This window comes from Oncorhynchus mykiss, chromosome 3 (genome assembly GCF_013265735.2).
Source record: "Oncorhynchus mykiss isolate Arlee chromosome 3, USDA_OmykA_1.1, whole genome shotgun sequence".
NCBI classification, from domain to species: domain Eukaryota; kingdom Metazoa; phylum Chordata; class Actinopteri; order Salmoniformes; family Salmonidae; genus Oncorhynchus; species Oncorhynchus mykiss.
In genome coordinates this window covers 42,691,311-42,716,980 of record NC_048567.1, presented here as the reverse complement: position 1 = coordinate 42,716,980, position 25,670 = coordinate 42,691,311, and the positions used below count along the sequence as shown (strand labels likewise).

General features: G+C 40.8%; 1 protein-coding gene across 2 annotated transcripts; it reads right to left on the bottom strand.

The window, feature by feature from the left end:
- Positions 1-1,152: 1,152 nt before the first annotated feature.
- Positions 1,153-20,435, bottom strand: LOC110519990 (serine/threonine-protein kinase 17B). 2 transcript variants are annotated; one of them, XM_021596930.2, is made up of 8 exons: positions 20,228-20,435; positions 19,747-19,882; positions 16,767-16,979; positions 3,753-3,891; positions 3,191-3,317; positions 2,999-3,047; positions 2,653-2,832; positions 1,153-2,426 (listed from the first exon to the last, which is right to left on the bottom strand). In XM_021596930.2, the coding sequence occupies exons 1-8, from the start codon at positions 20,292-20,294 to the stop codon at positions 2,174-2,176; spliced, it is 1,164 nt and encodes a 387-aa protein (XP_021452605.1). In that variant the 5' UTR covers positions 20,295-20,435; the 3' UTR covers positions 1,153-2,173. The 2 variants fall into 2 exon arrangements, with proteins under 2 accessions (XP_021452605.1, XP_021452604.1); XM_021596929.2 differs by lacking the exon at positions 20,228-20,435 and having other exon boundaries at positions 1,178-2,426; positions 19,747-20,141.
- Positions 20,436-25,670: the final 5,235 nt, after the last annotated feature.

The window sequence follows — 25,670 nt, the reverse complement described above, 5'->3', positions numbered from 1 at the left end:
CCATGAGGTTGAAGGAATTGTCCGTAGCGCTCCGAGAAAGGCTTTTGTTGAGGCACAGTTCTGGGGAAGCACAAAAACATTTCTGCAGCATTGAAGGTCCAAGAATAGAGTGGCCTCCATCATTCTTAAATGGAAGAAGTTTGGAACCACCAAGACTCTTCCTAAAGAAGGGCCTTGGTCAGGGAGGTGACCAAGAATTCGATGGTCTCTTTGACAGAGCTCCTCTGTGAAAACCTTCCAGAAGATCAACCATCTCTGCAGCACTCCACCAAACCAGACCTTTATGGTAGTGGCCAGACGGATCTCACTCCTCAGTTAAAAGGTACGACTGCCCTCTTGGAGTTTGCCAAAAGGCACCTAAAGACTCTCAGACCATGAGAAACAAGACTCTCTGGTCTGATGAAACCAATATTGAACTATTTGGCCTAAATGCCAAGTGCCAAGGAAACCTGGTGCTATCCCTATGGTGAAGCATGGTGGTGGCAGCATCATGCGGTGGGAATGTTTTTTAGCAGCAGGGACTGGGAGACTAGTCAGGATCGAATAAAAGATGAATGAAGCAAAGTACAGAGATCCTTGATGAAAACCTGCTCGAGAACGCTCTGGACCTCTGGGGCGTAGGTTCACCTTCCAACAGGACAACAACCCTAAGCACACAGCCAAGACAACGCAGAAGTGGCTTTGGGACAAGTCATTGAATGTCCTTGAGTGACTCAGCAGAGCCTGGACTTGAACCCGATCGAACATCCCTGGAGAGAACTGAAACGCTCCCCATCCAACTGGACAGAGCTTGAGAGGATCTGCAGAGAAAAATTCCCCAAATACAGTTGCGCCACGCTTGTAGCGTCATACCCAAGAAGACTCGAGGCTGTAATTGTTGCCAAATGTGCTTCTAAAGATCCGTTTTTGCTTTGTCATTACGGGGTAGTGTGTGTAGATTGAAGGGGGGAAAAAACTATTTAATCAATTTTAGAACAAGGCTGTACATTAACAAAATGTAGAAAAAGTCAGGGTCTGAATACTTTTCAAATGCACTGTACCTGATTCCCATTGAGCTTTAAAGGACTCCTAGCCCTAGAAAAATGGAATAGCTTTTTAATGCTGATTAAAGGGATACAGATTAGATTACTTTGGTGAACATCAGAAAATAAGTTGTTTTCAAGTTATACTTTTTAAAAAAAACATGGAATTAAAAACACTTCAGAGGACATGGTTATTTTCCAGTAATTCATGAAATACCCAGATGATAAATAGAAAGTGCTTCAGTCACATTTGCCTTAAGCTAATGATTAAAGAGGAACTGACAACTTTGCAGAAACATTTGAGTAAGCATGGGTGTGGTGTGAACTGTCCATGAGTCACCTTTTTTAGAGCCCTCTTAAACCGCCTCTATTACTGTGGAATTGTAAACCAGGAGAGTTCAGGTAAACAATAAACACTGTAATCGACAGAAAATAGCGTGACTCATTGGCTTACTTATTATGCAGGCCAAGGCTGGGTAATGTGTGCATAGAAAACCTGTCTTCAATGACGTGTTTTCAGATGTGGTGTGTTGTAGAGTGCCTAAGAACTAGACAAGGGAATGTCAGATGGAATGGAATGTAATATGCCACTTGGCATAAGCCATGGCCCGAAGCTGATGCTTGTTTGAGAGTAGGGAGGTAATGCACATCTTGGGTCAAGCAATTAAGCATATAGTACGAGGATACTTTACTTTCACGACCTCAAATAGACTGATTTAGCTTGTATCTGCACAGCTCAGTGTTAATTCGAATGCTTTTAGCACAAAATACTAAAACACTTTGGGGCGTCTAAGAACACTTACGACAACTTATTAGCCTTCTGGCAAAAATGGTCAAGTAATAATTTGCTGACTGTTTAAAATGTCTCTTAAAAGTTTGTGGAAAAACAGAATAGCATAGATTTCCCTTGAGATATACATGGCCACCCATTCTCTGTAAATTCAGGGACATAAATTAACCAGACAAAACAAAAGACAAAAACAGCTCACTATAAAATACTATTACTCATTAGATCACAAAGTAAGCTGGTTAACTTTGGTTTGGCCGGACACACTGGATACAAGCGAGCGGTAGAACAGAACAGGACTGAATAGCTCTTGGGTAGGCAACAGTGCTGCCTGCAGGTTCATTGCTGCATAAAACCAATAAAATCATAAGGGCAGGTCACAGGAGGGGGACGCTTGCGTCGCTCTTTCCCCCTCCACCTCAAACCGAAACCGCTTGGCGTGGGTGTGGTGCGAGTCCAAGGTGAAGTTCTCCTTGTCTTCTGGGTCCTCGGGTGGGGCGGCCCACTTGTTACCGCTGCTCCTCTCGCGGGGTGTACGTGGTGTGATGGGCTCGGTAATTGGGTATTGATGCCACAGCCAGGGGTGGGTCATGCAGTCGGCTGCACTGGACCTGTCCCTGTGTGGAGAGGGTGCAGACAGACCAAAGTGAACACCAAAAGGTGAAAGTTCTAGCTGAATTTATATCTCACAAAACACAATTTTTTTAAATTAAAAAAGGTATAGTAAGTACATAAACAAGAATACATTAATTATCTAAACACAATTTGTGACAACACTTCCAGTCAGTTCCCTTATGATTTTAATTCCCTGACCTTTTACTGGTCTGCAACATTCCCACTTACTCTGGTGTTTTGACCAGCAGCTTGCGGATGAAGTCGACGGCGAGCTCCGACACCCTGGAGAAGGCCTCTTGGCTGTAGTCCACATTGACTTGGGACACATTCAGGTACGTCTCCTGTTTGTCGTCCCCTGCAAACGGAGACTCACCCGTCACCAGCATGTAGGCTATCACCCCCACACTCCTGAGGAACAACACACCCAGAACACAGTTAGTACAAATGTGTCAGAGTACACACGCGTGTTGACCTGCAAACACACACTTCACACAAGTGCCGCAGGCAGGCATGCACGCACATACATATCTATCCACAGTCATTGAATTTGATAGTGTTGATTGTGATGACTCACCACAAGTCAGTTGCTGTGGTGATAGGCTCGTAGTTTAGAATTTCTGGAGCTAAGCTCATAGTTTAGAATGGAATAACAAGGGAGAAAGAGAGGCCAGATCATTACATCACAACATTGATAGTGTAGAATGTCAGACTTATTTGCAACTGGTTTAGGGCATGTCGGACGTAAGTTAAATGGACGTTGCCTTACCCACGTACTCGGGCGTGCCCAAGATCTCTCGGAGCTCTCCGACTGTGCCCAGTTTGCGCGCCAGGCCAAAGTCCACAATCTTTATGTCCCCCAGCGGAGCCAGGCTGGTCAAGAGAATGTTCTGGGGCTGTAAGAAAGAGGGAAGAGTAGTCCAATAGGGTGACATAAGTTTGTGCAGGGTCATAATACAGCTGTATACAGCACAATCCTTTCTGCATGTGATCATGTTTACAGGGGAGAAGTGGGGCGGCAGGTATCCTAGCAGTTAAGGGTGTTAGGCCAATAACCAAAAAGTCACTGGTTTGAATCCCCAAGCTGACTAGGTGAACAATTTGTCGTTGCGTCCTTGAGCAAGGCACTTAACCCTAACTGCTCCTGTAAGTCATTCTGGTAAAATGTAAATATGCAGGTGGTGATGTAAAATATTAATAAAGGGAGCAAATAAAGTTGAGAAGTGTATTTTAGGTGTATGCACGTGTTGTTGTATGCGTGTGTGCGCAGTGCACTTCTGTTTGTAAACTAGTCTGTGTGTGTGTGCATTAAGAGGTGTGGAGGGACAGACCTTGAGGTCCAGGTGCACCACGCTGGTCTGGTGGAGGAGGTGGACGCCCTCCAGCATCTGTCTGATCAGGCGTGTGATCTGGCCCTCTGGGAGCAGCTCATCACAGTCACAGTAGTCAAAGATCTCACCTCCCGCCGCACTGTGAAACACGGTTGTCAGTACTGTCACAGTGTCTAATGCTAAATATCATAAATGGTTGCATTCTTACATTCATAAAACCTAGGTGGTTTTGGCTCTGATGAGCGTATAAGTCTGTTTCATATCATTTCAGGTTTGGCAACAGATAATTGGCTATTTATAATGGAATAGACTATCCCTTTCAGAGTTTACAAGGCACTCTGCTTTCGTGGAAGTATTAGTAAGGCTTTCTTCAAAACTCAATGAAACAAATAGGGAGGGTTGAAACGTTTCTATTCAAGTTGGTGCTCAATACACAAGAGTGCCAAGGGTGGAGTTTAGGAACAACAGAACTTTCCAACCTAAGGACAGAATGTGGATTGAATTCTTTATCTCCAATCTACATTCTAGTTTCTGTTTTGCTGGATTCAGAGAAAAGGTGTACTCGTTCCAATGAAGTTCAAAGCGCAATCACTAGGGATTGTTAATGGTTAACTGGTTAGCCTCTGAAAATACATCTGGTCATGCTTAACGGTCTATAGGTTAATTTGTATAATTTTGTGGAATTAAATTACTACGTGTTTGTCAGTCGTCATGTTGCGGTGACTGCAGGGCTGGGCAATCTTTCAAATGAATGTCTTTGCACGATATTCCAAATGTCTGTATTGCACAAATCAATGTTGTGTTATTTTTCATGTTTATGTCCGCTTGTTCTCGCGTTGTATTTTTAGTCTCGTCTCCTTCGCTACTTAGCTGTGTGCATCTTCCCATTATATTTTATTTAACCTTTATTTAACCAGGTAGGCAAGTTGAGAACAAGTTATCATTTACAATTGCGACCTGGCCAAGATGAAGCAGAGCAGTTCGACACATACAAGAACACAGAGTAAAACAAACATACAGTCAATAATACAGTATAAGCAAGTCTACAGTGCCTTGCGAAAGTATTCGGCCCCCTTGAACTTTGCGACCTTTTGCCACATTTCAGGCTTCAAACATAAAGATATAAAACTGTATTTTTTGTGTGAAGAATCAACAACAAGTGGGACACAATCATGAAGTGGAACGACATTTAATGGATATTTCAAACTTTTTTAACAAATCAAAAACTGAAAAATTGAGCGTGCAAAATTATTCAGCCCCTTTACCTTCAGTGCAGCAAACTCTCTCCAGAAGTTCAGTGAGGATCTCTGAATGATCCAATGTTGACCTAAATGACTAATGATGATGAATACAATCCACCTGTGTGTAATCAAGTCTCCGTATAAATACACCTGCACTGTGATAGTCTGTGATAAAAGCGCAGAGAGCATCATGAAGAACAAGGAACACACCAGGCAGGTCCGAGATACTGTTGTGAACAAGTTTAAAGCCGGATTTGGATACAAAAAGATTTCCCAAGCTTTAAACATCCCAAGGAGCACAGTGCAAGCAATAATATTGAAATGGAAGGAGTATCAGACCACTGCAAATCTACCAAGACCTGGCCGTCCCTCTAAACTTTCAGCTCATACAAGGAGAAGACTGATCAGAGATGCAGCCAACAGGCCCATGATCACTCTGGATGAACTGCAGAGATCTACAGCTGAGGTGGGAGACTCTGTCCATAGGACAACAATCAGTCGTATATTGCACAAATCTGGCCTTTATGGAAGAGTGGCAAGAAGAAAGCCATTTCTTAAAGATATCCATAAAAAGTGTTGTTTAAAGTTTGCCACAAGCCACCTGGGAGACACACCAAACATGTGGAAGAAGGTGCTCTGGTCAGATGAAACCAAAATTGAACTTTTTGGCAACAATGCAAAACGTTATGTTTGGCGTAAAAGCAACACAGCTGAACACACCATCCCCACTGTCAAACATGGTGGTGGCAGCATCATGGTTTGGGCCTGCTTTTCTTCAGCAGGGACAGGGAAGATGGTTAAAATTGATGGGAAGATGGATGGAGCCAAATACAGGACCATTCTGGGAGAAAACCTGATGGAGTCTGCAAAAGACCTGAGACTGGGACAGAGTTATGTCTTCCAACAAGACAATGATCCAAAACGTAAAGCAAAATCTACAATGGAATGGTTCAAAAATAAACATATCCAGGTGTTAGAATGGCCAAGTCAAAGTCCAGACCTGAATCCAATCGAGAATCTGTGGAAAGAACTGAAAACTGCTGTTCACAAATGCTCTCCATCCAACCTCACTGAGCTCGAGCTGTTTTGCAAGGAGGAATGGGAAAAAATGTCAGTCTCTCGATGTGCAAAACTGATAGAGACATTCCCCAAGCGACTTACAGCTGTAAAGGTGGTGCTACAAAGTATTAACTTAAGGGGGCTGAATAATTTTGCACGCCCAATTTTTCAGTTTTTGATTTGTTAAAAAAGTTTGAAATATCCAATAAATGTCATTCCACTTCATGATTGTGTCCCACTTGTTGTTGATTCTTCACAAAAAAATACAGTTTTATATCTTTATGTTTGAAGCCTGAAATGTGGCAAAAGGTCGCAAAGTTCAAGGGGGCCGAATACTTTCGCAATGCACTGTATTTAGGTACAACTTCACAAGCCCTGCATTCATTAGATTATTGCTGACTGATTCAAATGCAGTCTGGTTGACCTTTAAATTGTGCAATGCTTATTTAGAGAAAATATATTAAGGTGTACAGTATCATTCAAAAAAGTTGACACCTCATTCCAGGGCTTTTCTGTATTTTCACTATTTTCTACATTGTAGAATAATAGCGAAGACATCAAAACTATGAAATAACATATGGAATCATGTAGTAACCAACAACAAAAAAAAAGTGTTAAACAAATCAAAATATATTTTATATGTAGCCACCCTTTGCCAGCTTTGTAAAAACTCTTAGGATGCTCTCAACCAGCTTCACCTGGAAGGCTTTTCCAACACTCTTGAGAGTTCCCACATAAGATGAGCACTTGTTGGGTGCTTTTCTTCACTCTGCAATCCAACTCATCCAAAACCATCTCAATTGGGTTTAGGTCGGGTGATTGTGGAGGCCAGGTCATCTGATACATCACTCAGCCTGGAGGTGTGTTGGGTCATTGTCCTGTTGAAATACAAATGATTTCCCCCTAAGCGCAAACCAGATGGGATGGCGTATTGCTGCAGAATGCTGTGGTAGCCATGCTGGTTAAGCTTGCCTTATATATTTATATATTTTAAAAGACAGTGTCACCAGCAAAGCACTCCCACACCATCCCACCTCTTCCTCCATGCTTCACGGTTGAAACGACACATGCGGAGATCATCCGCTCACCCACTACGCATCTCAAAGACACAGCAGTTGGAACCAAAAATGTCAAATTCTGACTCAGACCAAAAGGATAGATTTCCACGAGTCTAATGTCCATTGTTCTTGTTTTTTGGCCCAAGCAAGTGTGTTCTTCTTATTGGTGTCCGTTAGAAGAGGTTTCTTTACAGCGATTCGGCCATGAAGGCCTGATTCATGCAGTCTCCTCTGAAAAGGACGACGTTGAGATGTTTCTGTCACTTGAACTCTGAAGAATATATTTGGGTTGCAAGTTTGAGGCTGGTAACTCGAATGAACTTATCCTCTGCAGCAGAGGTAACTCTGGGTCTTCCTTTCCTGAGGCTGTCCTCATGAGTGTCATCATAGCTCTTGATGGTTTTTGTAACTACACTGGAAGAAACTTTCTTGTTCTTGAAATTTTCCAGATTGACTGAACTTCATGCCTTAAAGTAATGATGGACTGTGGTTTCTCATTGTTTATTTGAGCAGTTCATGACATAATATGGACTTGGTATTTTACCAAAAAAGGGCTATCTTCTATATACCACCCTACCTTGGTCACAACACAAATGATTGGCTCAAACTTTTAACAAGGAACACCTGTTAATTGAAATGCATTCCAGGTGACTACCTTACAAAGCAGGATGAGAGTGTGCAAAGCTGTCAAGGCAAAGGGTAGCTATTTTGAAAAATCTCAAGAATCTCAATTTTTCATTTGTTTAACACTTTTTTGGTTACTACATGAATCCATGTGTGTTATTTCATACAGTGCCTTGCAAAAGTATTCATCCACCTCAGCATTTTTTCCTATTTTGTTGCATTACAACCTGTAATTTAAATAGATTTTTATTTGGATTTCATGTAATGGACATACACAAAATAGTCCAAACTGGTAAAGAGAAATGAAAAAAAAAAGAAAAAAGAAAAAAATAGTTGTGCCTGCATATGTATTCACCCCTTTGCTATGAAGTCCCTAAATAAGATCTGGTGCATCCAATTCCCTTCAGAAGTCACATAATTAGTTAAATAAAGTGCACCTGTGTGCAATCAAAGTGTCACATGATCTCAGTAATATACACTGCTCAAAAAAATAAAGGGAACACTAAAATAACATCCTAGATCTGAATGAAAGAAATATTCGTATTAAATACTTTTTTCTTTACATAGTTGAATGTGCTGACAACAAAATCACACAAAAATTATCAATGGAAATCAAATTTATCAACCCATGGAGGTCTGGATTTGGAGTCACACTCAAAATTAAAAGTGGAAAACCACACTACAGGCTGATCCAACTTTGATGTAATGTCCTTAAAACAAGTCAAAATGAGGCTCAGTAGTGTGTGTGGCCTCCACGTGCCTGTATGACCTCCCTACAACGCCTGGGCATGCTCCTGATGTGGCGGATGGTCTCCTGAGGGATCTCCTCCCAGAACTGGAATTAAAGCATCCGCCAACTCCTGGACAGTCTGTGGTGCAACGTGGCGTTGGTGGATGGAGCGAGACATGATGTCCCAGATGTGCTCAATTGGATTCAGGTCTGGGGAACGGGCGGTCCATAGCATCAATGCCTTCCTCTTGCAGGAACTGCTGACACACACCAGCCACATGAAGTCTAGCATTGTCCTGCATTAGGAGGAACCCACGGCCAACCGCACCAGCATATGGTCTCACAAGGGGTCTGAGGATCTCATCTCGGTACCTAATGGCAGTCAGGCTACCTCTGGCGAGCACATGGAGGGCTATGCGGCCCCCCAAAGAAATGCCACCCCACACCATGACTGACCCACTGCCAAACCGGTCATGCTGGAGGATGTTGCAGGCAGCAGAACGTTCTCCACGGCGTCGCCAGACTCTGTCACATGTGCTAAGTGTGAACCTGCTTTCATCTGTGAAGAGCACAGGGTGCCAGTGGCGAATTTGCCAATCTTGGTGTTCTCTGGCAAATGCCAAACGTCCTGCACGGTGTTGGGCTGTAAGCACAACCCCCACCTGTGGACGTCGGGCCCTCATACCACCCTCATGGAGTCTGTTTCTGACCGTTTGAGCAGGCACATGCACATTTGTGGCCTGCTGGAGGTCATTTTGCAGGGCTCTGGCAGTGCTCCTCCTGCTCCTCCTTGCACAAAGGCGGAGGTAGCGGTCCTGCTGCTGGGTTGTTTCCCTCCTACGGCTTCCTCCACGTCTCCTGATGTACTGGCCTGTCTCCTGATAGTGTCCAGAGCATGGAGGCGCTACGCTGACAGACACAGCAAACCTTCTTGCCACAGCTCGCATTGATGTGCCATCCTGGATGAGCTGCACTACCTGAGCCACTTGTGTGGGTTGTAGACTCCGTCTCATGCTACCACTAGTGAAAGCACCGCCAGCATTCAAAAGTGACCAAAACATCAGCCAGGAAGCATAGGAACTGAGAAGTGGTCTGTGGTCACCACCTGCAGAACCACTCCTTTATTGGGGGTGTCTTGCTAATTGCCTATAATTTCCACCTGTTGTCTTTTCCATTTGCACAACAGCATGTGAAATTTATTGTCAATCAGTGTTGCTTCCTAAGTGGACAGTTTGATTTCACAGAAGTGTGATTGACTTGGAGTTACATTGTGTTTAAGTGTTCCCTTTATTTTTTTGAGCAGTAATATATATATATATATAAATAAATAAATAAATAACATATACACACACACGTTCTGAAAGGCCCCAGAGTTTGCAACACCACTAAGAAAGGGGCACCATGAAGACCAACATTTACAAACAGGTCAGGGACAAAGTTGTGGAGAAGCACAGATCAGGGTTTGGATATAAAAAAAATATCAGAAACTTTGAACATCCCATGGAGCCCCATTAAATCCGTTATTAAAAAAATTGAAAGACTATAGCACCACAACAAACCTGCCAAGAGAGGGCCCCTGACCAAAACTCACAGACCAGGCAAGAAGGGCATTAATCAGCGAAGCAACAAAGATATCCAAGGTAGCCCTGATGGAGCAGCAAAGCTCCACAGTGGAGATTGGAGTATCTGTCCATAGGACCACTTTAAGCCATATACTCCACAGAGCTGGGCTTTACAGAAGAGTGGCCAGAAAAAAAGCCATTGCTTAATTAAAATAAAAAAACATAAGCAAACACATTTGGTGTTTGCCTAAAGGCATGTGGGAGACTTCCAAAACATATTGAAGAAGGTACTCTGGTCAGATGAGACTAAAATTGAGCTTTTTGGCCATCAAGGGAAACGCAATTTCTGGCGCAAACCCAACACCTCTCATCGCCCTGAGAAAACCATCCCCACATTGAAATATGTGATGGCAGCATCATGCTGTGGGGATGTTTTTCATCGGCAGGAACTGGGAAACTAGTCAGAATTGAATGGATGATGGATGGCGCTAAATACAGGGAAATTCTTGAGGGGAAACCGGTTTCAGTCTTCCAGAGCCACTGTAATCTCCTTTTATGCACTCTGGACTAGAGGTCGACCGATTATGATTTTTTAACGCCGATACTGATTATTGGAGGACAAAAAAAAAGCCGATACCGATTGAATCAGCCGATTTTTATATACATTTGTAATAATGACAATTACAACAATACTGAATGAACACTTATTTTAACTTAATACATCAATACAATCTATTTAGTCTCAAATAAATAATGAAACATGTTCAATTTACTTAAATAATGCAAAAAAAAGTAAAAGCGCAATATTTTCCATGTAAAAAAGCTAACATTTAAGTTCCTTGCTCAGAACATATGAATGCTGGTGGTTCCTTTTAACATGAGTCTTCAATATTCCCAGGCAATACGTTGTAGGTTGTAGTTATTATAGGAATTATAGGACTATTTCTCTCTATAATATTTGTATTTCATATACCTTTGACTATTATTGGATGTTCTTATAGGCACTATAGTATTGCCAGCCTAATCTCGGGCGTTGATAGGCTTGAAGTCATAAACAGCACAATGCTTGAATCACAGCGAAGGGCTGCTGGCAAATGCAGGAAAGTGCTGTTTGAATGAATGCTTACAAGCCTGCTGCAGCCTACCACCTCTCAGTCGGACTGCTCTATCAAATCATAGACTTAATTATAATATAACACAGAAATACGAGCCGTTGGTCATTAATATGGTAAAATCCAGAAACTATCAGAGAAAAAAAAAGTGTATTCTTTCAGTGAAATATGGAACCGTTCCTTATTTTAATCTAACGGGTGGCATCCCTAAGTCTAAATATTGCGGTTACATTGCACAACCTTCAACGTTATGTCATAATTATGTACAATTCTGGCAAATTAATTACGGTCTTTGTTAGGAAGCAATGGTCTTCACACAGTTCGCTACGAGCCAGGAAGCCCAAACTGCTGCATATACCCTGATTCTGCTTGCACAGAACACAAGAGAAGTGACAATTTCCCTAGTTAAAAGAAATTCATGTTAGCAGGCAATATTAACTAAATATGCAGGTTTAAAAAATATATACATTTGTATTGATTTTAAGAAAGGCATTGATGTTTATGGTTAAGTACACATTGGTGCAACGACCGTGCTTTTTTCGCGAATGTGCTTGTTAAATCACCCGTTTGGTGAAGTAGGCTGTGATTTGATGATAAATTAACAGGTACCGCATCGATTATATGCAAGCAGGCCAAGCTAGATAAACTAGTAATATCATCAACCATGTGTAGTTAACTAGTGATTATGTTAAGATTGATTGTTTTTTATAAGATAAGTTTAATGCTAGCTAGCAACTTACCTTGGCTCTTACTGCACTCGCATAAAAAAAAAGGTAGTCAGCCTGCCACGCAGTCGCCTCGTGGAGTGCAATGTAATCGGCCATAATCGATGTCCAAAATGCCCGATTACCGATTGTTATGAAAACTTGAAAATCGGCCCTAATTTATCGGTCGACCTCTACTCTGGACATGCTTTGGTAGTACCCAACTGGCCATCAGGTCCTAACGGCCTGGTACTCAAGGGTCTATCGTCCATCTAACCACTTATCAATGCGAATGCAATCAAAAATCACATCAAGACTCCTGAACAGGTAATCAAATGGCTACCCGGGCAATTTGCATTGTCTCTCTCCTCACCCCATATATGCATAGTCACTTTAACTATACATTCATGTATATACTACCTAAATTGGCCCAACCAACCAGTGCTCCCGCACATTGGCTAACCGGGCTATCTGCATTGACACGGGTCCCCCGGGATTCTGGTAGGAATTGGAGTTTAGTTCTAGAGTCAAATTCAGGACAGGATCAAAAGTCTACAGGAACCGGCAGTACAGGAATAGTTAAGTGTTGTACAGTGGGGCAAAAAGGTATTTAGTCAGCTACCAATTGTGCAAGTTCTCCCACTTAAAAAGATGAGAGGCCTGTAATTTTCATCATAGGTACACCTCAACTATGACAGACAAAATGAGAAGGAAAGAAAATCCAGAAAATCACATTGTAGGATTTTTAATGAATTTATTTGCAAATTATGGTTGAAAATAAGTATTTGGTCAATAACAAAAGTTTCTCAATACTTTGTTATATACCCTTTGTTGGCAATGACAGAGGTCAAATGTTTTCTGTAAGTCTTCGCAAGATTTTCACACACTGTTGCTGGTATTTTGGCCCATTCCTCCATGCAGATCTCCTCTAGAGCAGTGATGTTTTGGGGCTGTTGCTGGGCAACACGGACTTTCAACTCCCTCCAAAGATTTTTCTATATAAAACCAGTTCAGTTAAGTTTAAGTCAGTTAAGAACAAATTCTTATTTACAATGACAGCCTACCCCGGTCAAACCTTAACACGGATGACGCTGGGCCAATTGTGCGCCGCCCTATGGGCCTCCCAATCATGGTGGGTTGTGATACAGCCTGGAATCGAACCAGGCACTGGATCGGGAGTCCCAACTGTAGGCTAGGCCTAATATAGATTAATTAATATAATTGAATTAAAAAAAAAGAAAAGTCAGTAATTTCCCCCCTCCCCCTTCTCTCAGCTCACTCTTGCGCCTTGCTCCAGTTGTAGCCAGTCATGAGGCTACCTCAAGTGCCAACCTATGTCAGAAGGATAAATGATGAAGCCTTTGGAGGAATTGCAACATCTTGCTCCAGCCAAGGACCATTACTAACATTAGAGCCAAGGAAAGAGCAATGTTTTAGCTAAATATGATAGAGTTGTCTTTGACAATGAAGGAACCAAGCTCAAGGAACCAAGATCATCGAACATCATTCCAAAAATCATGGGCATTAATATGGAGTTGGACCCCCTCTTCACTGCAATAACAGCCTTCACACGTTTGGTAAGGCTTTCCACTAGATGTTGGAACATTGCTGCATGGACTTGCTTCCATTCAGCCACAAGAGTATTAGTGAGGTCGGGCACAGGAAAGGGCCATCCCCGAACTGTTTCCACAAAGTTGGAAGCACAGAATTGTCTGGAATGTCATTGTATGCTCTAGCATTAACATTTCCCTTCACTGAAACTAAGAAGTCTAGCTTGAACCATGAAAAACAGCCCCAGACCATTATTCCTCTTCCACTAAACTTTATAGATGGCACTATGCATTGGGGCAGGTAGCGTTCTCCTGGCATCAGCCAAACCCAGATCCAGCCGTCGGACTGCCAGATGGTGAAGAGTGATTCATCACTCCAGAAAACGTGTTTCCACTGCTCCAGAGTCCAATGGCGGCAACACTCCAGCCGACACTTGGCATGGTGATCTTAAGCTTGTGTGTGGCTGCTCGGCCATGGAAACCCATTTCATGAAGCCCCCGACGAACAGTTCTTGTGCCGACGTTGCTTCCAGAGGCAGTTTGGAACTTGGTAGTGAGTGTTGCAACCAAGGACAGGTGCTTCAGCACTCGGCGGTCCCTTTCTGTGAGATTGTGTGACCTACCTCTCAGAGAGCGGGATAAGCGGCATGAAGCTCTACTCCTAACAAGTTTACCTTCAAACCCAATTGTTTGCGTATTTAACTAAACCCATGCCATCTGAGGTGAAGAGTGATATATAAATAGATTGACTTATGCAATACTGACGCTCAGGTTAATTTTGTTTTATGTTCAAGTTGTAAATGTTCATGTGTTGTAAATGTTCATATGGTATACAGTGCTCAGCTGTAGGCTACAGTTTTATGAAGGTGCTGAGCAGACCATCCTGCTGGAGTCTGTCCTCATCCTCCAGCCTTAATCATCTACATTTAGGTCATTTAGAATACGGTCTTAACCAGATCGACTTAGGCCTACAGTCAGTGCAGGTAAGACAACTACATATCACTGTCGCATATTGAATTACTGAATACTCAATACTTCCAAAACAAATAATAGCGTACATATTTCTAGCGCAAAAATGAGCACGGGACGGGAGTGATTTTTTAAATCGGGAAGGGACATGAAAGTTCTGAGGTTATAGAAATGTTTCAAGATCAGGAACAGTACAGGAAAATAATTAACATGACAAGATGGGACAGGAATTACTTTTCACTCCCTGTCAACCTCTACTAGACGTAGCCTACAAAAGTAACCTACAAAATGGATCGGCAGAAAAGCACCGCCTCCATTTGCTTTTTGAGTGCATACAGATGACATGTATTTTTTCGCCTGCCCATTTGATAACGGGCTAAATCGAAACTATGTTTACATATTAGTAAAGACGAGACTCAATTGAGAATAGTCTGATCAGTGAAAATATGATAACTTGATGAGAGAACAGCTGTGCAGCCTGAGGCAAGGAACAAAGTCCAAGCTTTTTTTTGTGCTACTTTCTCAAATCATCAACAGCCTATAGTTGTACCATGCTGTTTTGATTTAGAAGACAGTCTAAGGTTTGTATCATTCACAACTAAAGTTACAAATAACTCTCAATCTAGCATATAGGACCTGTTTCAAATCATAACTTTTACACTCAACACAGCCACTTCATATGTGCACTCACTCTAATGGGACAAATATATTTAAATTTTCTTCAGCTAAGTTCAATTATATGCCTCTTTCTATAAAATCAGATAAAATAATGGCACGGGACTTAATAAGCATATCTTGTCTTCTAAATGAACAAGCCTACAGCCTATGGCATGGAGCATAGCCAGATAACATAAGCCAACAGTAGGCCAACTCATATTCTGTTCTTCTGAAATACATGAGATTCCTATCATGTTTCTTTAGAACTGACTAAAATAAATAATGGATTGATTGTGATGGTGTACATTAAATTGATTTATTATACTTATTTTTTTATGTAGATGTTCAAAAGGAGTGCATCAGCAGCTTGTATGGGTAGAAGCCTGGAAATGCTAAACAGGTTTACATTAATAAACGGTCAATTACTGTGAGACCAGCATTCTTTTGCATGACAATAACAGGCTGACAAAATTGAATGACCGCCACAGCCCTAGTCATACATCTTATTTATTATACTCACACAGCATACAGAGCCTAGTTTGAGGAGCGGAATAGCCTATCACCTGTCAAGACTGCGCGAGAGCACCTCCTGAAAAAGCTGGTACTTGAGTGAAACGTGCTTTTATAAACCCAGTCATTGCCCAATAAATAACCATTCTAAATGCAATCACTATTAAACTCTTGATGACCACGATTATTTCTCAATCTCAACTCGTAATTCAAGAGCACCTCACATTCCCAATCGAGGCCATAGTCAATGGTAGGCAGGCTATCAGTGCGTCACCCACCACTTTGCAACGTGAGCTTGAGGCAGTATAATCGTTTGAAACCTGAACGTTTTACTTTACTTCAAATAATGAGCCATGTCTTACATTGCTTCAAAGTAGCCTAGCCAAAATCCTACCATAGAAACCTGGAGGAAATTTTATAAAGACATCCTCATGCCATTAGTGGCAGGTAGCCTAGTGATTAGAGCGTTGGGCCAGTAACCGAAAGGTTGCTGGTTTGAATCCCTGAGCTGACAAGGTAAAAATCTGTCATTCTTCCCCTGAACAAGGCAGTTAACCCACTGTTCTCTGGTAGGCCGTCATAAATATGGTATAAAAATGGTATTAGATTCCCCATCTTTTAGGTTCTAACAGAGATTTTTGAGCTCTGTCATATATGGAACTGCTGTTAAGAACTGCGTTTTTCCGCAAATTACATTTTGGCAAATATTTGAAAACTGTGTTTTATTAACTGCTTCATTACAGGGGTTGCATGCTCAATTATAGGATATAGCCTTTTGACTGTAAAATGATAGGCTTGCTATTGTTGCATGTTTCCATTAAGCTCTTAATGCAAAATGTCAGTTCCTGGTATGCATGCATAGTATTTTCTGTAGGTCACGTCCCTTTAGTCTTGTAAAAAAAATATAACCGTTTGCTGACCCGTTAATGAGGGGGGGTTAGTCAGAAGCAAAATTTGTCTAAATTTGCATCCATAGCAATCACATATTATACTGTCTCAGGTATATGATAGGCTATTTAAAATCTTAACAGTTTATCATCTGTCCTGTACATTATACATTATTATACATTTAAAAAAATGTAAACATACATGAGTTAAGGAGCTGACAGATGTAGTGGAGGAAGCTGATGGCGGTGTGAAGTGGATGTTGTGGGAACAATGAAAATGTCAAATGTTACCGACTGAACTGATAGCATTGAGTGCAACATTTTTAAAAAATGTTTTAAATAATAACTCACTATTCCAGCAGCAGGATTATGTCATGGTCTGTCTCGTAGGCAGCTTGCAGGTTGACCACACGAGGGTTGTTGCGGGCCGCCTCCAGCACGGCCATCTCGTGCACCACCTCGGCCCGGCAATCTCGGCCCTGCCTCCGCTTCCGCAGGAACTTGGCGGCGAACATCTTTCCCGTAGCCTTCTCCATGCACCGCTTCACCACTGCAAATTTCCCCCTGGCACCAAGGACAGAGCGAGGGAGGGCTGAGTCATTTTTTAAAATCACCACACACTATCTGGGTCATTTTAGTCTTCTCTGAAGGAGACAATATTGTTACCATTTGAACATCAGTTCATACAGTACCAGTCAAAAGTTTAAACACACCTACTCATTCAAGGGTTCTTTATTTTTACTATTTTCTACAATGTTGAATAAAAGAATACATCAAAACTATGAAATAACAAATGGAGTCATGTAGTAACCAAACAAATCCAAATATATTTTAGATCCCTCAAAATAGCCACCCTTTGCCTTGATGACAGCTTTGCACAGGTGGCATTCTCCCAACCAGCTTCACCTGGAATGCTAATCGAACAGTTTTGAAGGACTTCCCACATATACTGAGCTCTTATTGGGTGCTTTTTCTTCACTCTGCGATCCAACTCATCCCAAACCATCTCAAACCATCTCAATTGGGTTGAGGTTAGGTGATTGTGGAGGCCAGGTCATTGATACAGCCCTCCAGCACTCTCCTTCTTGGTCAAATAGCCCCTGCACAGCCTTAGGTCATTGTCCTGCTGAAAAACGAATGGCGTATCACTGCAAAATGCTGTGGTAGCTATGCTTGTTAAGTGTACCTTGAATTCTAAATAAATCACAGACAACTTCACCAGCAATGCAGCCCCACACCATCACATCACCACCGCCATACTTCATGGAGGGAACCACACATGCGGAGATCATCCGTTTATTTACTATGCGTCTCACAAAGATGCAGCAGTTAGAACCAATAATCTCAGATTTTGACTCAGACCAAAGAACAGATTTCCCTCGGTCTAAAGTCCATTGCTTGCGTTTCTTCGACAAAGCAAGTCTCTTCTTATTGGTGTCCTTTAGTGGTTTCTTTACAACAATTTGACCATGAAGGCCTGATTCACGCAGTGTCCTCTGAAAAGTTGCAATTTCTGAGGCTGGTAACTGTAATGAACTTATCCTCCGCAGCAGAGGTAAATCTGGGTCTTCCTTTCCTGTGGCGGTCCTCATGAGAGCCAGGTTCATCATAGCGCTTGATGGTTTTTGCAACAGCACTTGAACTTTAAAAGTTATTGAAATATTATGGATTGATTGACCGTCATGTCTTAAAGTAATGATGGACTGTCATTTCTCTTTACTTATTTGAAGTATTCTTGCCATAATACGGACTTGGTCTTTTACCAAATAGGGCTATCTGCTGGGGGCTACCACCCCTTCCTTGTCACAACACAACTGATTGACTCAAATGCATTACGGAAAGAATTTCCACAAATTAACTTTTACCAAGGCACACCTGTTAATTGAAACGCATTCCAGGTGACTAACGCACAAAGCTGGTTGAGAGAAAGCTTTGCACACTCTTGGCAATCATCAAGGAAAAGGGTGGCTACTTTGAAGAATTTCATATATAATATATTTTGATTTGTTTAACACTTTTTTGGTTATTACATGTGTTATTTCATAGTTTTGATGTCTTCACTATTATTCTAAAATGTACAAAAAGTAAAAATAAACAAAAACCCTGGAATGAGTGAGTGTGTCTAAACTTTTGACTGGTACTGTATGTAAATGTAAAATGTACATTTAGGTCATTTAGCAGACGCTCTTGACCAAAGTTTTAGTGGCCCTCCTGTTGACAGCGGAGAGGAAATGTCGCAGTTTTAAAGCAAGTTTTCTTGATTTGACACATTTTGCATTGGGCGGAGAGAACATTTAACAATTTTATAACAAATGTCATTCAATTCTACTCATTTTGCCATGTGGTAGTGGAAAATGAGCTGTTTTACAGCTAATTTCCTGCAATTCTACACCTTTTGCCACAGGGTGGAGAGAAATGTTTGCCGTTTTTAATATATCTGAGCGAGGCTGACTAACAAAGACAAGGGGGGTCCTGCGGCTGGTAATTCAACCATGATAACATATCTTTGTTTGGGCACAAATTCTTAATGTAGCCAACGTTTCCCCTTCAAACTTTGCCAACACCACCAAGAAAGAAAAAACACAAACTGGAAGTTGCCAGACATAGTTGATTTCCTCATTTCTTCTGTGGCTGAATTCAAGTCTGGTTTTCACATGCCCTTGCTTCCTTCCTCCTGAATTGCACTAGCAAGGTTGGGGACACCTGCGATGTGACATATCCTAATGGGTCCTTTATGATAGGCAAAAAATGTTAGGTTTGGCTCATGTAGAGCACTTATAGCCACATCGCTTACAAAAGGACAATGAGGTAATCGTATGAAAACGGAACAAAAAATGTCCACCAAGTATGCATTTTCATGAAATTTCATAAAACGAAATGATCTTGTGAGAAATGCCTTTCCATAAATCTATTTGTAGACTTGCCTATTTGGTGCAATTTCTAACATTTAGCCTATCCAACAATAAAAACTCTAGGTACACCAAAACTATCTGATACACAATCTTAGAGGTAGCCTTGCTAGCTATATTGTAGGTAGGCATTTACAGTTGGTAAACAAAGTTCAAGCATCAATGTAGTTAAAAAGTCTTAACTGTTAGTCAACTAGCATAGCTAACCACACTTGAGAGGTGCCATGTTATAGCTAATTTTAAGGATAACGTTATTTCTAATCATATTTGACGCGTTAGTTAGTCAGTAGTATATTGTGATGTATCGCACTATAATCCAAGAGACCAGTGATGCATTGGAGTCAGAAGGTCAAGATGTGAGAAGAGAATGAAGGAATTAGAAAGCTTTAAAGGGGGAAATCGTAACGTTAGCATTGGCTCACCTGCCCAACTCGCCGGTGATTTCGTACATACTGTCCATTGGTTCCGTATTGATAAGGGTTTGAATTTCTCCAAGTAACCCAGTAGGTCCATTGCTGTTGTCAAGCCGCCTCCGAGACATCGTTGTGGTTAGCCTGACTGTAGGAATATATTAGCGCCTGTTAAGGCTGTAGACTAGCTAGCGAAATGTGTTTAGTGCTAAACCAGTTAAGGTTAGTTGGCAGTTTTATAGCTAACTAGCGTTTACTAACATCGTTATATTAGCTGGATAACGTTACTAGCTAAATAACTAGCTAGTTTTAAATGTTTTAGCTGTTGAGAACTTGTTAGCTAGTTGTAGAAAAGCTAGCTAACGTTAGTTACTTGTTTGTCAAGAACAACGGTTAACGTCAGCTCATCTACTGTACTACAGCTAACTAAACAACACTAATACGTTAGCTAGCTAACGTTACCCTTTTCTAGACAGCGAATTACGTCACTCACGAGTTGGCACTTGTGGGGTTGATTGACAAACGTGCCGAAACTGTCCCTTGTGACATCGTTGAGGCATTTGCGACTTTAGTGCCTAGTTTGCTAACATCTGGTATAAAATCCTTCCCCTCGTCGATGTGCCCAAAACGTCTTCTACTTTTACTACCAATCACCTGTCCACAGGTTTGATATTTGCCGCTTCGTTATGCCCACAGCTTCTTCGTTGGTATCATGGCGTTGGCACAATTTCTTTGTGCAATGCCGCCACCTGCTGTGAGGTATGGAAGGCCAAGAGCTTACCCAGAACACTTGTAATTATCATTTTTCACTTGCTTTTTTCAAGTGTCAAATGTAATTTTTTTATACTATCGATTTTTGTTCACCTGTCCAGTTCGTTTACAGGTGCTTTGAACGCTTGTTATGGGCATTTTTATATGGAAGGTCAAGAGTTTCAAATCATGTTGATTTCAACGCTTGTTATGGGAAATTTTACACGAGTTCATTACAGCTGCATTTACAAGGTGATTAGAACTTTTGAATATTGGTGCTTTCAGACGCATGAAATTGTGCCACAGCACAAGAAAAAAAAGTTATATCTAGAACTTCAACAGTTATTCAGCTGTCCCTATTAGAGGTCGACCGATTAATCGGAATGGCCGATTAATTAGGGCCGATTTCAAGTTTTCATAACAATCGGAATTTTGGACGCCGATTTTGCCGATTTTTAAATTATTTTTTTACACCTTCATTTAATCTTTATTTAACTAGGCAAGTCAGTTAACATTCTTATTTTCAATGATGGCCTAGGAACGGTGGGTTAACTGCCATGTTCAGGGGCAGAACGACAGATTTTTACCTTTACCTTTACCAGCTCAGGGATTCAATCTTGCAACCTTACGGTTAGCTAGTCCAACGCTCTAACCACCTGCCTCACGAGGAGCCCGCCTGTTACGCGAATGCAGTAAGAAGCCAAGGTAAGTTGCTAGCTAGCATTAAACTTAATCAATCATAATCACTAGTTATAACTTCACGTGGTTGATGATATTACTAGTTTATCTAGCGTGTCCTGTGTTGCATATAATCGATGCAGTGCGCATTAGCGAAAAAGGACTGTCGTTGCTCCAATGTGTACCTAACCATAATCACCAATGCCTTTCTTAAAATCAATACACAGAAGTTTATATTTTTAAACCTGCATATTTAGCTAAAAGAAATCCAGGTTAGCAGGCAATATTAACCAGGTGAAATTGTGTCACTTCTCTTGCATTCATTGCACGCAGAGTCCGGGTATATGCAACAGTTTGGGCTGCCTGGCTCATTGCAAACTAATTTGTCAGAATTTTACGTGATTAATGACATAACATTGAAGATTGTGCAATGTAACAGGAATATTTAGACTGATGGATGCCACCCGTTAGATAAAATATGGTGTCACGCCCTGACCTTAGTTATCTTTGTTTTCTATATTATTTTGGTTAGGTCAGGGTGTGACGAGGGTGGTTTGTTTAGTTTTTGTATGTCTAGGGGTTTTGGTAGTCTAGGTGTTTATATGTCTATGGTTGCCTAGATTGGTTCTCAATCAGAGGCAGCTGTTTATCGTCGTATTTAGGTAGCCATATTCCTTAGGTAGTTTGTGGGTTCTTATTCTATGTTTAGTTGCCTGTCTGCACTAGCCATATTTGCGTCACGGTTAGTTTTGTTTAGTGTTCTTTGTTTATTAAAGAAGTATGCACGCTTACCACGCTGCGCCTTGGTCTCCTCCATATGACAACCGTGACATACGGAACGGTTCCGTATTTCCCAGAAAGAATAAACGTCTTGTTTTCGAGATGATAGTTTCCGGATTCGACCATATTAATGACCTAAGGCTCGCATTTCTGTGTGTTATTATGTTATAATTAAGTCTATGATTTGATAGAGCAGTCTGACTGAGTGATGGTAGGCACCAGCAGGCTCGTAAGCATTCATTCAAACAGCACTTTAGTGCGTTTTGACAGCAGCTCTGCTGTTTATGACTTCAAGCCTATCAACTCCCGAGATTAGGCTGGTGTAACGATGTGATGTGAAATGGCTAGCTAGTTAGCGGGGTGCACGCAAATAGCGTTTCAAACTTCACTCGCTCTGAGACTTGGAGTAGTTGTTCCCCTTGCTCTGCATGGGTAACGCTGCTTCGAGGGTGGCTGTTGTCGTTGTGTTCCTGGTTCGAGCCCAGGTAGGAGCGAGGAGAGATACGGAAGCTATACTGTTACACTGGCAATACTAAATTGCCTATAAGAACATCCAATAGTCAAAGGTATATGAAATACAAATGGTATAGAGAGAAATAGTCCTATAATTCCTATAAAAACTACAACCTAAAACTTCTTACCTGGGAATATTGAAGACTCATGTTAAAAGGAACCACCAGCTTTCATATGTTCTCATGTTCTGAGCAAGGAACTTAAACGTTAGCTTTCTTACATGGCACATATTGCACTTTTACTTTCTTCTCCAACACTTTGTTTTTGCATTATTTAAACCAAATTGAACATGTTTCATTATTTATTTGAGGCTAAATTGATTTTATTGATGTATTATATTAAGTTAAAATAAGTGTTCATTCAGTATTGTTGTAATTGTCATTATTACAAATACATTTGAAAAATCATCGGATTAATCAGTATCGGCTTTTTTTGTCCTCCAATAATCGGTATCGGTATCGGCTTTGAAAAATCATAATCGGTCGACCTCTAGTCCCTATAGGATAACTTTTTGAAGAACCCTTGTTGGTTCCAGGTAGAACCCTTTTGGGTTCCATGTACAACCATTTTCACAGAGGGTTCTACCAGGAACTAAAAAGGGTTATACTATGGGGACAGCTGAAGAACCCGTTTGGAACCCTTTTTTCTAAGAGTATCTAGTTCTAATGCTATGTCCATATTACAGCCACAACATGATGATCATGTATTCAAGCATCTGAAGACTAACGAGGAGGAAAAAAGCCTGCTTTGGATGAGCAAGGAAGAACAATAACAACTAGCTATATCAGATAAACATGGTCAGGAAAAGCAGGGAGAGAGCAAGCTAGTAGTAGTAACATTATTATTTGAAACCTCACATGCGCATGTATCTTTATATTTAAGCAATTAGGTGCCTCAGAGGTTTGTGGTATATGGACAAAATACCACGGCTTAGGGCTGTTCTTATGCACGTTGCAATGCGGAGTGCCTGGATACGGCCCTTAGCCGTGGTATATTGGCCATATACCACAAACCCCCAAGGTGCCTTATTGCTATTAAAAACTGGTTACCAACGTAATTACAACCGTAAACAAGTAAGATTGACACATACCCGTGGTATACAGTCTGATATACTATGGCTTGCTATTTGTCTCATGTTGTACCGATCATGAACAAGACTGAATTCTGTTGAATTGTCAACTGGTCTAAATTCTTGTTAGGAAGACATTGCTGTTCAGAATGACATGTTTATGGCTGTTGGTGATCACAGGAATCTCCACATGCTATGTTGAACGAGCACCAGGGATGGAGGGGGAGGAAAACAGACAGCTTCTTTCTACCACACCTTCACCAAGTCATACAATGTTTGCTTCATGAACAATTGTTACATCTTAAATAAATACAGAAATATTTTAGTTTATTCTGTTTCTAATATTTTTTATGATGGATGTGAGTAATTTAGCAGGTCTATAGTATGTATTGGTTCGAAACGTTTATTAAGTATCTATTCAGTCAACTCACTTTTATTTTTGCTAAAATGTATGTTTTGTACTGTTACTTTTTACATGCTGAAACAGTCTCATTAGTTTTGAGCTAGACTACGATCAGGGAAATGTCTACTGTAAATGTCTACTACCCTTTTTTTAAATGTTGATGAATGAAATTAGCACCGCTTCTAATAGTTTGTTGCTTTTGTCTGGTGACGAAGTGGGTAACATGGAATTCATTGGAGGAGGAAGGGAGAATTAATGAGAATCAGAACTTGGACAATGCACAATAAGTAGGATAAATGTACATCCTAGCAATGACAAAATAAACTGCAGAGGTAGCCTTAAGATAACATTAGATATGTGCATGTTATGTACTGGACAGATGGGAACTTAAGCGGTGATGTCTCAGTTTGCACCATATTTTCACATGGACGTATATACATATACTGAACAAAAATATAAATGCAACATGTAAAGTGTTGGTCTCATGTTTCATGAGCTGAAATAAAATATTCCAGACATTTTCCATATGCACAAGACGCTTATTTGTCTCAAATGTTGTGTACTCTGGTCCTTCCTCTGCTGTCTTAAGCATTTGAAATCTGGTCGTATTTTTGTTGATGCTATTAGAACTCTGTATAATGGTGGCAATAGCTGTATCAAAATCTGTCATGGAACATCCTCAAGGTTTAACATTTACAAAGAAATACGACAAGGTTGTCCAATTTCACCTTTTTAATTTTTTTTGTTAGTATCTCAAATGTTATGCTCAATATTTCATAAAATTCCATTTGAAGGCATGGTGGATGACACCTCACTTTAAAAAAAAAGTGTAACAAGCTAGATTAGCTGAAATGTTTGTTTTGAAGGAGCTGTCAATCCAGCAGATTGTAACATCTCTGAAAAAGATACTGTAACCTATTGCCTATCAATGTCTAGGCATACTGTGTAATAAAATCGATAATTGTGTAGTAAAAACGTTAATGTGTTTTTGCAGAGTATACAACCATGCAGACAAACATCCATAGAGATCAGTGGACAATGGGCTGCACTGAAAAAAACGCATGGTTCCACAGAATACCAACTGGGATGGATCACGAGGCAAATGTGGCTTCTTCATCACCATCTTTTTGCTTGTGTTAATAAAATAATTATAAAAATACTCTCGCTAGCTTTGATCCATTCCTGGGCCTGCAGGACACACATTTATTTGTTTGTCAGACAAATCATTGGGTCGAAACTACAGAACACACATGGTTAATGTTCAGAATGGTTTAATATATATATATATATATATATATATATATATATATATATATATATATATATATATATATATATATATACATACATACATACATACATACATACATACACATATATATATATATATATATATATACATACATACATATATATATGTATATATGTATATATATATACATACATACATATATGTATATATATATATATATATTAAACCATTCTGAACATTAACCATGTGTGTTCTGTAGTTTCGACCCAATGATTCGTCTGACAAACAAATAAATGTGTGTGTATGTGTATATATATATATGTATGTAATGTCTCTAGAGTGGTGCAGCGGTCTAAGGCACTGCATCTCAGTTCAAGAGGCATCACTACAGTCCCTGGTAAAAATCCAGGCTGTATCACATCCAGCCGAGTCTCATAGGGCGGCACACAATTGGCCCAGCGTCATCTGTGTTTTGCCGGGGTAGGCCGTCA